General features: G+C 34.8%; 2 protein-coding genes and 1 non-coding gene across 4 annotated transcripts; all 3 read right to left on the bottom strand.

Moving 5' to 3' along the window:
- Positions 1–708: 708 nt before the first annotated feature.
- Positions 709–4,414, bottom strand: LOC112047433 (uncharacterized). The gene is made up of 5 exons (XM_024084557.2): positions 4,213–4,414; positions 3,192–4,127; positions 2,691–2,923; positions 1,783–1,961; positions 709–948 (listed from the first exon to the last, which is right to left on the bottom strand). Exons 1-5 carry the CDS (start codon positions 4,263–4,265, stop codon positions 796–798), a joined length of 1,554 nt encoding a protein of 517 aa, XP_023940325.1. The 5' UTR covers positions 4,266–4,414; the 3' UTR covers positions 709–795.
- A 2,079-nt stretch (positions 4,415–6,493) lies between these two features.
- LOC112047434 (ATP-dependent RNA helicase p62) lies at positions 6,494–11,515 on the bottom strand. Of its 2 annotated transcripts, none has more exons than XM_024084558.2 (6): positions 11,470–11,502; positions 11,217–11,301; positions 9,438–10,451; positions 9,015–9,253; positions 8,000–8,178; positions 6,494–7,081 (listed from the first exon to the last, which is right to left on the bottom strand). In XM_024084558.2, coding segments are annotated over exons 2-6 (1,614 nt in total). In that variant the 5' UTR covers positions 11,219–11,301; positions 11,470–11,502; the 3' UTR covers positions 6,494–6,901. The 2 variants fall into 2 exon arrangements, 1 of the variants encoding a protein (XP_023940326.1); XR_002886951.2 differs by lacking the exon at positions 6,494–7,081 and adding an exon at positions 8,453–8,922 and having other exon boundaries at positions 8,142–8,178; positions 11,470–11,515.
- LOC112047454 (small nucleolar RNA SNORA57) lies at positions 7,808–7,942 on the bottom strand. Its single transcript, XR_002886955.1, has one exon. It is a non-coding gene; the product is annotated as a small nucleolar RNA SNORA57 (small nucleolar RNA).
- Positions 11,516–11,988: the final 473 nt, after the last annotated feature.

The following is an 11,988-nucleotide window of genomic DNA, read 5'->3' as shown; positions in this document are numbered from 1 at the left end:
GCCCATAGACTTAGACCAATCTATGCACAGGCCATTAGGATTTTGGACTGTAAAAAACAAATTTATTTAACAAAGACAGAGAATTATAAATCAACGCAGGTGTCAAGTTAATCCGCACGAGCTGTACTTATGATATATTGATCAAGGACTTTGCATTACAATATCCTATTAATATTATAAACGCGAAAATTTATATAAATGTTTGGATGTTTGTTACTGTTTAACGCCGCTACTACTGAAGCGATTTGGCTGAAATTTGGAATGGAAATAGATTTTACTCTGGATTTACACATAGGCAACTTTTTATCCCGAAAAAATCCATGGTTTCCCGAGATTTGCAAAAAATTGATGATTTTGATGATGAATGTTTGTTACTCTTTCACGCCTCGACTACTGAACCGAATTAGCTGAAATTTGGTATTGAGATATATTATAGCATGGTTTAACATATAGGCTACTTTCTATCCCGGAAAAATCCATGGTCCATAAGTAACAAACTTAATAAGTAACAGAGACACAAAAACTATCTGCCAAAATAAATTTAACAAAAACCACACATCATATCACCTCTACAGATTTTGAAATGGACTAAAAACTTGAAGAATAGAATAGAATGCTTTAAAATGGATAACTTCAAGAATAAATAAATACCTACTTATAGAAAACGGGACTACCTAGAATGTAAGAATTAATCATAATAAAAGAAAATTTTGAAATCCTAAAAATTTATTGTTATATTAACAAACGATTATACATATACGGCTAAATTTACTAAAAATTATATATTAACTAAAATTAATATCTGCTATATCTATCACTACGGAAACTATTCCATTTCTTGGTGGCCCAAGTGGGTCTTGGTTTTTTAGACGAATATTTTGATTGCCTTTCGATTGACTTCATGTTGTTATAATCTTTAGCCAATTCCTCTAATTCACTTGGGATTTCCTGTAAATTAAAGAAATACATATTTCTTTGCACCTTCTGTTTATAACACAATAACTATAACACTACAAACAAAACAGAATACCTTTCTGGTACAGTTGGTAATGTGTGTGATCTCAACGAAGAAGTCTCGGGTTCGATTCCCAGCACTGGTCAAGTTTGAATGTCAAGTTTGATTGAAATGTTTCTACTACTAGTATTACAGATCGTGAGGAAACCTGCATACTTGAGAATTTTCTTAATTCTCTGTATGTGAAGTCTGCCAATCCGCATTGGGCCAGCGTGGTGGACTATTGGCCTCATTATTAGAAGAGACTCGAGCTCAACAGTGAGCCGAATATGGGTTGATAAGTAAGTAAAATATTGCAGATGCCACTTAGAAGTCATTATGAAACTAAGCAGTTGCTCTTATAAAATAACTATCAATTACAATATTGGTTTAAACACACACAAACTTGCGCCTTTGTAATGTGAATTGTGCTCCTTTACTTTGATGTATATCAATTTTAGAAAGGAAAAAATAAGACAATGTGGATTTACAAAACGGAGGTTCGATCCCCGGCTGGGTCGATTGAGATTTTCTTAATTGCTCCAGGTCTGGCTGGTGGGAGGCTTCGGCCGTGGCTAGTTACCACCCTACCGACAAAGACGTACCGCCAAGCGATTTAGCGTTCTGGTACGATGTCGTGTAGAAAGCGAAAAGGGGTGTGGATTTTCATCCTCCTCCTACCAAGTTAGCCCGCTTCCATCTTAGACTGCAACATCACTTACCATCAGGTGAGATTGTAGTCAAGGGCTAACTTGTAAAAATAAAAAAAAAAAAATCAAGGCAATAACCTGGTTTGCTTCTTTTAGAACAGCTATCAGACTTCTGGCTTGCCGAGCGTCTTCAGTGGTGAGTATTGTGTGGGCAACACCCTTGTTGTCTTGCCGACCAGTCCTCCCTATTCTGTGTATGTAATCCTCTGAAGTGTTCGGAAAATCGTAGTTGATGACGTGAGTGACGCCATCGACATCTGAAATTTGTGAAATTGTGATTTTAGATTATTTTCAAATAGTAGACACCTGTTCAAAAAATCTATTCAGTTATGATAATATGTAACTTAATAATCTATTCAGATATTTTTTATTCTCTACAAGTTACAGTACCCACAAGCAATTTGCTTAAAGCTGTTGCAGCTGATTGCACAATAGTAATGAATTATAGGGTATTTATATAGTAATTAGGGTAGGGGTAGGATAGACGTAGGGTAGACGTAGAGTAGGTGTAGGGTTGGAGTAAGGTTGGAGTAGAGTAGGTAAGGGTATGGAAGAAGTGCACAAAAGTCGAAGCAAAGCTTGACCAGGTCTGCTAGTATTTCAATATATTTACAAAAACCTTGACAAACTATGTCCTCATGTATCACTCTATTTATTGGTGCAAATTGCATATATTGTTCAGTAGTTTTGAGTTTATCGCAAACAAATATTTAATTTAAAAACAATTAAAAATTCTGATTTTCATGAACATTCTTCAATAACAATAATTAATAAGAGATGGAATAATGATGATATACTGTATGATTACAATAATTTTAAAATAGGCCACATGTAAGTCATTGTTCAAGTGTTGCAATGATAGGGTTAATTATTATATTTAGTGAAATATTTTAAAGAACTTAAAGAACAAATAATAGTTTTACAAACAGCAATTTTTTGTCACACTGAAAATTATATTTTATCTTTACAAAGTAAGACATGCATACCTAAACCTCTAGCAGCTACATCAGTAGCAACAAGGACTTTTGACCTGCCACTTCTAAATTTATAGATGATATTGTCTCTCTGTTGTTGTGACTTGTCGCCGTGAATGCCCACAGCTGGCCAGCCATTTCTGTTCAAAGACATTGTCAAATTGTCGACAAACCTTTTGGTATTTGTAAAAACTAATACTTTCTCGAAACCTTCACCTGAGATTTCATGCATTATTGATTTGAACCTGAAAAAAAAAATAAGTCACTCATTCATCTATGAAAGGTCTACTCAATCTATATTGGTAAGTCAAAGCCAAACAGGGCTTAGATATGTAAATACTGAAGGTTTGCTTCATTAATTTTTTTTGTTTTGTTAAATCCATCAGTCCCTCAACTATACACTGATTTATTATATTAAATTATTTATTATATTAAATTATTTATTATATTAAATTATTTATTATATTAAATTAATCATAATTGTTTATTTCAAAAAAAAAATATTTAGATTACCTGTCCATTTTCTCCTCTTGTTCACACACATGAATGTGCTGCTTAATATTGTGATTGGCTGACAGTTCCGTGGATCCAACATTGACTTGCACAAACTCTCCAAGGTAATCATGAGCCAAGTGTTGAACTTCCTTAGGCCAGGTAGCCGAGAACATTAATATTTGCCTCTCATGTGGCACATGCTCCAAGGCCTGTCTAATTTGAGGTTCAAAGCCCATGTCCAACATACGATCTGCCTCATCCAAGACTACATATTGACAACGGCTAAGGTTGGTGACTTTGCTGTCAAGGAAATCGTTCAACCTACCGGGAGTAGCTATAAGAATATCTACTCCATTCCTTAGTACCTCCATTTGTGGCACTCTACTCACACCACCATAAATACACAAACATCTTAAATTAAACATTCTTTGGAATTCCTTTGTGACTTCTTCAATTTGTCTTGCTAGCTCCCTTGTAGGTGCAAGGATCAGCACTCTGGGACCTCGCCCTTTCCTACCTTGTTTTTCTTTAAGCTGAATAACTGCAGGTAATAAATATGCAAGAGTTTTGCCAGTGCCAGTCTGTGCTATACCCACAAAGTTCTTACCGGAGATGGCAATTGGCCAACCTTGAGCCTGTATAACCGTGGGCTTAGTAAAACCTTGCGCACTCAGAAAACTTTTTATGTAATCTGGGAAATAGCTATTGTCTATGTCTTTGTATGGGCTAGGTACATCTTCTCCAACAACAGTAATATTGTGTTCTTTATAGTATTCAGAGTCACTGACTTGGGCAGGTTTTACTGAGTAAAAGCGATTGCTTAGAATTCGTTTCTGTAATTGAAATTGATTTTCGAAATGTTTTCTAGCGTGTGTACTGAAAACCTTGTCAATGCTTGTTACGTAAAATAAACACGTTTTACTTTGAAGTAGCTGTTTACCATTTTGATGAAATCTAAAAATTGTGAAATTTTAGTTAGAACACTTAAATAAAGACTCATACAATATAATTACAATATAATAAACTTAGATAAACTTACGGTTTCAGCAAATCACTGCGCCGTAAAAACTTTTTTGCTATATTTAGTGCCATTACTGAGTTTTAAAGTCAACATGAAAGTGAAAATATAAATAATGTTTAACGATTATCGTAATAGTTTACTTCAAACAATTATTTACAGCATGATATTTATAAGGTTTTAAATGAGGTTATAATTTTGACAGACGAGACGACAGGACATGGACAAGGACAGTGACATTTAATATTTTTTTATTTTAGGAAATTTGACACAGTGTTGACAACCGCAATATATGTAGAAGAAGGGTACTTGTACAGACTCTTAAATCTATGGTTGTATTAAACTACACACAATGTAGGGGGTAAAGTATCCAGTAGTCACCCGAATGTTTTTATATTGATTTCAATCAAAGAGATTTAGATTTTAGTTGAGTTTTCCGAACACAGAAAACGAGTGTATGTGGCCGACCAAGGTACATGTAGTGATTATACCATAAAGTAAAGTTCTCATTATTTTAAATTAATTAAGCCCAAGCACAAGGTAACAGTTGAGAAGTTCCTTTACCTATCCTTCGTCTTCATAACCAGACCCCTAATTACAGTCGTAGCCCATAGATTTACAAGTCGGTACAACTATTAATTCTATGGTCATAGCCCAACTAGTTATGAAGTTCTCATCAATACAAATTCATCAAGCCCAAACACATGGTATATACTATAAACTGTTGAGGAGTTCTCTTAACTGTCTTTTGTCACCAGACTCCTAACAACAGTCACAACCCATCCTGATGTAAACGTCTCATTAATACAAATTAATCAAGTCCAAACTTAAGAAAGTTATTAAGCCGTTGAGGATTTTACATAACTGCCCTTCGTCTCCATCAGGACCATAATAACAGTCACAACCCATCTAGGTGTAAAATTCTCATCAATACAAATTAATCAAGCCCAAACACAAGGTAATTGGTGGAAATTGTTATAGAATTCCCATAATGTGGGCTTCGGCTCCATCATCATATTTACTCCAGACCTACATTAAATAGTAGTACCTACTTTTAATTTAGAGTTCCTCTTGATTTCTCCAGAATTCCTTCATCAGATCCTGGTTTCCTTATCATGGTACTATGGTATTTCCTTTCCAAAAACTAAAAGATGATTAGAATCGTTTCATAAACAACAAAGTTATTCGCATTATTCGCGAACATACATAAAAAAGATAAACGGTCGAATTGACAATCATTCTTTTTTAAGACTTCAAAAAAAGGAGGAGGTTCTCAATTAAAGAACCACGGGAAAGAACTATCTGAAAATCGTAAAACTATGATCTAAGCGGCTTGAGGGCTTGAGATAATGCATCACTGTGTTGGCAGCACCTAGTGATCAGAAGGTAGCAGGTACAATGTTATTTATCTGATTTTGAAGTCGGTTAAATTTTTTCATGTTTTTTTTCATTTTGAAGTCGGTTATTAAAAAAGATACGCCTTTTTCACAAATTGATTCCGTAATTTAAAATTCTGATAAGGCGTATCTTTTTTTCTACAAGCCAAAATTGCAGTTTTTATAGCATAAATTTATAAAGTGGATTTCGAAAAGACAATTGATTAAAAGAAAATCTATTAAAAAAAATCAAATTTCTCTTGTACCGAATCGTAAATCTATGTTTCTGGCTAAATAATTATTGATTAAATATGGTTAGTATTTTTTTTTTTCCAATCCAACAAATATTCGCAAGGTTAATTTTCTGTCGATTAAGATAATGGGCCCAAGATTGAAAAGATCGTACATTTTCTATGACTCGATCGTACATCGTACATGAGCCCAAAAATCGTACAAGTACGATACAATTCTATGAATACAACAATCATTTTGGTATCAATTTTACATTGTGGTTCAAAACTACATTTTTCAAGCATAACCGCTGATCTAGTAGTACGACAGGTTCCTTAGCTATCACGGTTAACTATGGTTGTATAATCCATTGATTTACGATTCGGTACAAAATCTCATCACGAGGTCAGAATCAGTTCCTCAGTTCGAATTTGGGTCGGGTCATGGAATACCTACACGTTTTCTTCCAAGGAATTTTTAGTAAGATTTGAACTCGGAGTTAGAGTTGTGTTCTATTCCAAAGAGTAAATTTTTATATAGGTTATTCTATTTCCTAGAGAGCTAAGCTTGTACAGCCATCGGTCCAGAACTCCAGACTCCCGGCGGTGGGTCTAAGCTACCCTCTAAAAAGAGCAAGCCATTTATGAGCAAATGGCAGATAAAATGAAAGAGTTCTAGGTATTAAATTAAAAACATTATTTATTAATTTATCTAGTTTATTTTAAACCAATATCGACAGATCATAACTATTGGAATGACATGTGCAGGCCATTAATTCTGCTAAACCTGTAAGGTTGTAGTGTGGGATTGGATATAAATAAGAAAAACTTATACATAAACCAGGTAGGTTAATAATTTAAGAATCCTCACTAAATATCACAGTAAAAACTTAAATTATTACTCATGTTCACATTTGCTACATCTGTTGATTTCACTGTACCAAAAAAAAAAAAATAAAAAAAAAGGAATTCAAACAATATTTAAATTACAATAATGAATTCAAGAAGTCACATCTATTATTTAAATATCAGGAAAAGTTTTCCAAGTTTTCATTCATACACTTATTGTATTACTGAGGATTCACTTATCACTATTTGATTATTTCAATAATCATTAAATCTTTTATGGCCGCCGCCGCCACCCCCATGTCCGCTGCCTCTGCCGAAGTTTGATCCCCTTTTGAAGGAGCCACCTCCACGTCCACCCCCATATCTGTTCCTGTTCCATCCTCCTCCACCACCACCAGATCGGTCAGCCATGGTTTGAAGTTGAGGACTCACCGTCTACAAAAAATATTTACATGAAAAAAACAACATACATAGGTACATTTTTATTTTTAAGAATTTGTACTTTAGGTCTAGCCCAGAATCTGGAGCACTTTTACAATTGATTACTGCAAGCATCAAGTTAATTTTCCGTGAGTAGTGACCAGATAATAAAAAATTAAGAGCGTCGGAACAAGATAATGTACCATTGTGGTTGTTAAGTTGTATAACTATTCATTATGCAACAGTAAAAAAAACAGCTGGTTGTGGTTAGTAACAACTTTTGGTAAACCTTATTGCTACAAGTTAGGAGGCCCCTCCTCCCAACTTGTAGCAATAAGGTTTACCAAAAGTTGTTACTAACCAGATGTTTTTTTTACTGTTTCTTAATTAATAGTTATACAGCTTAACATCCATAATGTCCTACAAATTGCGTGGTACATTATCTCGTTTCGACGCTAAGAACATTTTTATTAGATGGTAACTCAGCTAACAGGATCAAGAAATTTTGTAAATAAAAAAGTTGAGTGTCTCATCAAGATGAAGCTACTCACTGAAAATTAACTATTAAGCTTTATGGTTATCAACCTGGGCTATTCCATGCACAGATTAAAACCCTGTTACTAATCTGCTGTCAGTCAGGATGTATCTCATAAAGCGCATACTCAAGACAGTTACTAACAAGTGTTCAAATGACAGAATATTTTTGGATTTTAAGGATTTTAATAAAAATTTTGAAAAATTATTTGTCTCAGCATCTGAGGATGGGATCCAGATAATTTATACATGGACACCGAAGGCATGTAGCTGCTTTAATGTACCTCATACTTGCATTCATGTCACGCTATTGAAAAACGTACCCATGCCAAAGGTATGAGGAAACAATCCACTTTGGGTCTTAAAATGAAATACAAAAAAAACTGTATTTAAACTAACCTGATTCGCTTCTTGTAACACTGATACAAGATCTTTAGCCTGTCTGCAGTTTGATGGTGTGAAAAACGCATACGAGGTTCCTTTTGATTTTGACCGACCTGTTCTTCCAATTCGGTGTATGTAGTCCTCCGATGAGTTAGGATAATCAAAGTTAATTACATACTTGATTCCATCCACATCTACAAAAACATTTAAATTACATACTACTCACAATAATGTAATGTATATCATGGTGTTAATGGTGAGTAATAGAAAATTGGTTAGGTAAAGAATAAAAATCTTTGAACCAAAATTCATGACATTAATCTCTGAAATGTGTACTATGGTGGCTCCCTTACAGAAATTAAACATTATAGTCTACAGAAACTTTAAATATGTATATTATGCAATGTTTTACACTAATGTTATTTCTGTGGTAGCACCATGAAAAGGTAACTCAACTACATTACTTACATGAATCAAGTTACACATATGTACCAAATTAAATATTGCCTCTCACTCGGAACCCTGGAGTCTTGCAATGGGCGAAAATAAGTTCGATTCATATATAAAAAATTCTCTTTGCCCTCTTGAAAACTCCGGTGGCCGAAACAGAAAACCCTTGACCTCTTGCCAATGATTCAACTTGTGGTCAAGTTTTTCAACAATGCACTCCTTTCTATAATATCTTAGCAATTGTTCAAAGTTACTCATGGTGTGCATCACCAGGTTTTCCACACTTTCAAGTGTATCCGAATATACGGACATACTCTCCAGTATTCCGGCCGTGGGTCCAGTCACAGTGAAAGGCACAACGAGGCACCATTTATGACGAGTTATTGCATTCTCCAAAGAACTGCATCAGACTAATTCTTATCTACAAATCCAGTGCAGTAACTTGTTATAGTAATCAAATAGAACACAATAACTTTCCGCCAGTGCCTCTGAAAGTACAAAACAAAACATATGTAAATTAAGATTAAATTTTCATCAAAGGTTATCTTGAGCCATTTGTAAGACAATCTGAACAACTTACCAAGTCCTCTAGCTGCGACATCTGTTGCAACAAGTATGCTCGCTCTGCCTTGCTTGAATTGATACAGTACATCGTCTCTCTCTTGTTGTGTTTTGTCACCGTGCATGCATACAGCCGGCCAGCCGTACCGTCTTATATTTCTAGTTATATTTTCTACTTTCCTCTTGGTCTCAACAAATATGATAGTCTTTGCTCCAGGTTCTTGACTTTGTCCAATCTCTTGAAGTAGAACATTTAATCTAAAAAAAACAGAAACATTGTTAAGAAGAAAACAAAACACAATATTAATATTCAGATTCAGGCATAGTCAGATCTTCTTAGAGGTTAATTTAGTGGTTTTAATCAAAATATTAATCAGTCTAAATAAATATCATCATAATAGAAACTAAGTTAAATAAAAACAGTAACAGTAAGTAAACATACTTATTCTCTTTTTCATGCTCTTGGCATATATCTACAATCTGTAGAATGTTGTGGTTGGCAGACAACTGCATAGATCCAATATTGATTTGCAAATAATCACCCAGATAGTCTTCAGCTAATTTTCTAACTTCCTTGGGCCATGTTGCAGACCACATTAAAGTTTGTCTATCAGGACGAATTTGTTCTATAATTTTTCTTATTTGAGGTTCAAAACCCATGTCCAACATACGATCAGCTTCATCAAGCACTAAGTAAGTGCATCTCTGCAAATTAGTTGTCCCCTTTTCCAGAAAATCTATCAATCTTCCAGGTGTGGCAATTACTATTTCCACCCCTCGCTCCAAGTCCCGAGCTTGCTCACGTTTGGGTGCCCCACCAAATATACAAGTGTTTCTGACATAAGCTGCATTGCCAAAATCAGCAGCAACTTGCTGAATCTGCTGTGCCAACTCTCTCGTTGGTGCCAACACGAGGGCAATGGGCCCATCACCTCGGCGCACAGGTGGTTGGTTGTTTATATGCACAATAGCTGGTAAAATGTATGCTAAAGTTTTTCCAGAGCCAGTCTGAGCAATACCCACTAAGTTATGCCCAGACATGGCAATTGGCCACCCTTGCGCTTGGATAGGTGTTGGGTCTTTGTAGCCAGAACTCTTGATGGTTTGCATGACATAATCAGGAAAACTGCCCTCTTCAAAGTGCTGAATGGGGTAAGGTACATCGACGCCGCTCACAGTGATCTCATGGTCATTTCTGTATGTTTCCACTTCATATGGTGATCTATTTAGAACTGATGGAGGTGGATTGTAAAAATCTTTGTTAAATGGCTGTAGAGAAAGAGAATCCCAGTTTGGACGTCTCATGTTTTGTCCTCCAGAGAATTCTTTTTTATTGCCAAAACCTCCACCGCCGCCGCCACCAAATCTAGAACCACCACCACCGCCAAATCTAGATGCGCCATTGCCGAATTTGGAACCACCATTCCCTCCACGGTTATTATTCCAATTGCCAGACCTGTGAACAAGAACATAAGTAAATTATACATTAAACTTCTAGTCCGCTATAAAAGATGGAACTGCGAATGTGATAAATGAGAAATAAATATATGAATACCGGAAGCACAATTTACATAACACGTGGTACCGGCGGCTTCAAGGACAATATAGTATTTGCATATACTTATTTGTTCTATATTAATGACGTGGAAAATAAATATACTTATATTAACAAGGAAACAATATGTTCACGCCCTGCTTGAAAAGTATTGATTAAATTTTGCATGGCTTGAAACGAGTCATGACTCCTGACGCACGCGCGTTACATGCGTGTGGCTGTTGGATTTCATCTTACACATATTTCATTATCCAGAAAATCCTCAAACATTAAAACTAGCTTTAGGTGGGAATGAAAAATGAACATGCGACTAATTACTTTTATTACTGAAATAGTTTTCCATTTTTATCTAATACCTATTGGTATTGAACCAACACCGTAACAATCGTTAGTTAAACGACAAAATGGCGAAACTAGGTTAGTTTGTAATTTGTAAAAGTTTTAGAAAGTAATAGCACGTTGTGGTGTAAATAATACAAATAGGTACTAACAATATTCAATGAACATTTAATGCAGACTTTCGTCTAATAGAATATTTATAGCATACAAAGGAATTATCGATTTTCTTTAGAGCTTTACATTAAGACGAAAAATTATCTAATAAAGCAATATATCAATTAAAATAAAGGAGAAATACTTAAATACAGGGAAAGTTAAATTACTTACATTGTGTATTTTTAAATAAGTCTGTAAGATGGTCTTGATTGAAAAGGATGTTCCTTTCCTTTCCTTTCTATGTAGCAGGGTCTATCTGGAAAAACCACATCATACACATGAGCTAAATTATTTATAGTTATTTAAAATTCTTAAAAAGAAACGAGATTTAAGATTTTACTTTTCACTTCGGATTTCAAAAATAAAGTAATAAACTACAATTTAAATTTAAAATTAACTGAGAAAATATTAAAACACGTCTCACCTTGACCACTGCTTTTACAAGAGAGACAAAATGGCGTCAAACTTATGTTCGGTGATTGGTGAATGAACCGTAGACGCCAGCATGAGTGAGTAGAGATTGAAAAGAGATGGATGAATTGAACTAAACTGAATGAAATAAAGATTAAAAAATACATATAAGAGTCTTTTCTTCTGTGGTGTATATTTCTCTGTCTACGTGTACATTTACCATTGATTTAGGACACTGTCATAGACGAATTACATATGGAGATGCATTGCATCGTTTTCTGAGGGCGACGAACTCACACATCGAAAATATTTAACTCCATTAAATATATTCTGTATCTTTACACTACAACTATTTTGATACGCCCATAGCTACGAATACATAGATTTGCTTTTACGAGTAGAAGAATAATAATTGCAAGATTAAGAAGGTATTGTACAATCATAAAGATTGAGCACTGAGCAGTGAGCAGGCCGAAACTTAAGACTTTTGTCTTCATTAGCATATGGGTTTTTTGTATGCCCCACAAAGTAA

This window comes from Bicyclus anynana, chromosome 15 (assembly GCF_947172395.1).
Source record: "Bicyclus anynana chromosome 15, ilBicAnyn1.1, whole genome shotgun sequence".
Classification (NCBI taxonomy): Eukaryota; Metazoa; Arthropoda; class Insecta; order Lepidoptera; family Nymphalidae; genus Bicyclus; species Bicyclus anynana.
The sequence above is the reverse complement of the archived record's forward strand: the minus strand, read 5'-3'. Positions and strand labels throughout refer to the sequence as shown.

Coding starts and splice junctions, on each gene's coding strand:
- LOC112047434 (XM_024084558.2), bottom strand. Junction 9,254..9,437: donor GAGCATGAAAAAGAGAATAA/GTATGTTTACTT, acceptor TGTTTTTTTTAG/ATTAAATGTTCTACTTCAAG. Junction 8,179..9,014: donor TGTCGCAGCTAGAGGACTTG/GTAAGTTGTTCA, acceptor ATGTTTTTGTAG/ATGTGGATGGAATCAAGTAT.
- LOC112047433 (XM_024084557.2), bottom strand. CDS start 4,265: ATGGCACTAAATATAGCAAAAAAGTTTTTACGGCGCAGTGATTTGCTG. Junction 4,128..4,212: donor CGCAGTGATTTGCTGAAACC/GTAAGTTTATCT, acceptor CACAATTTTTAG/ATTTCATCAAAATGGTAAAC. Junction 2,924..3,191: donor CAAGAGGAGAAAATGGACAG/GTAATCTAAATA, acceptor TTTTTTTTTCAG/GTTCAAATCAATAATGCATG.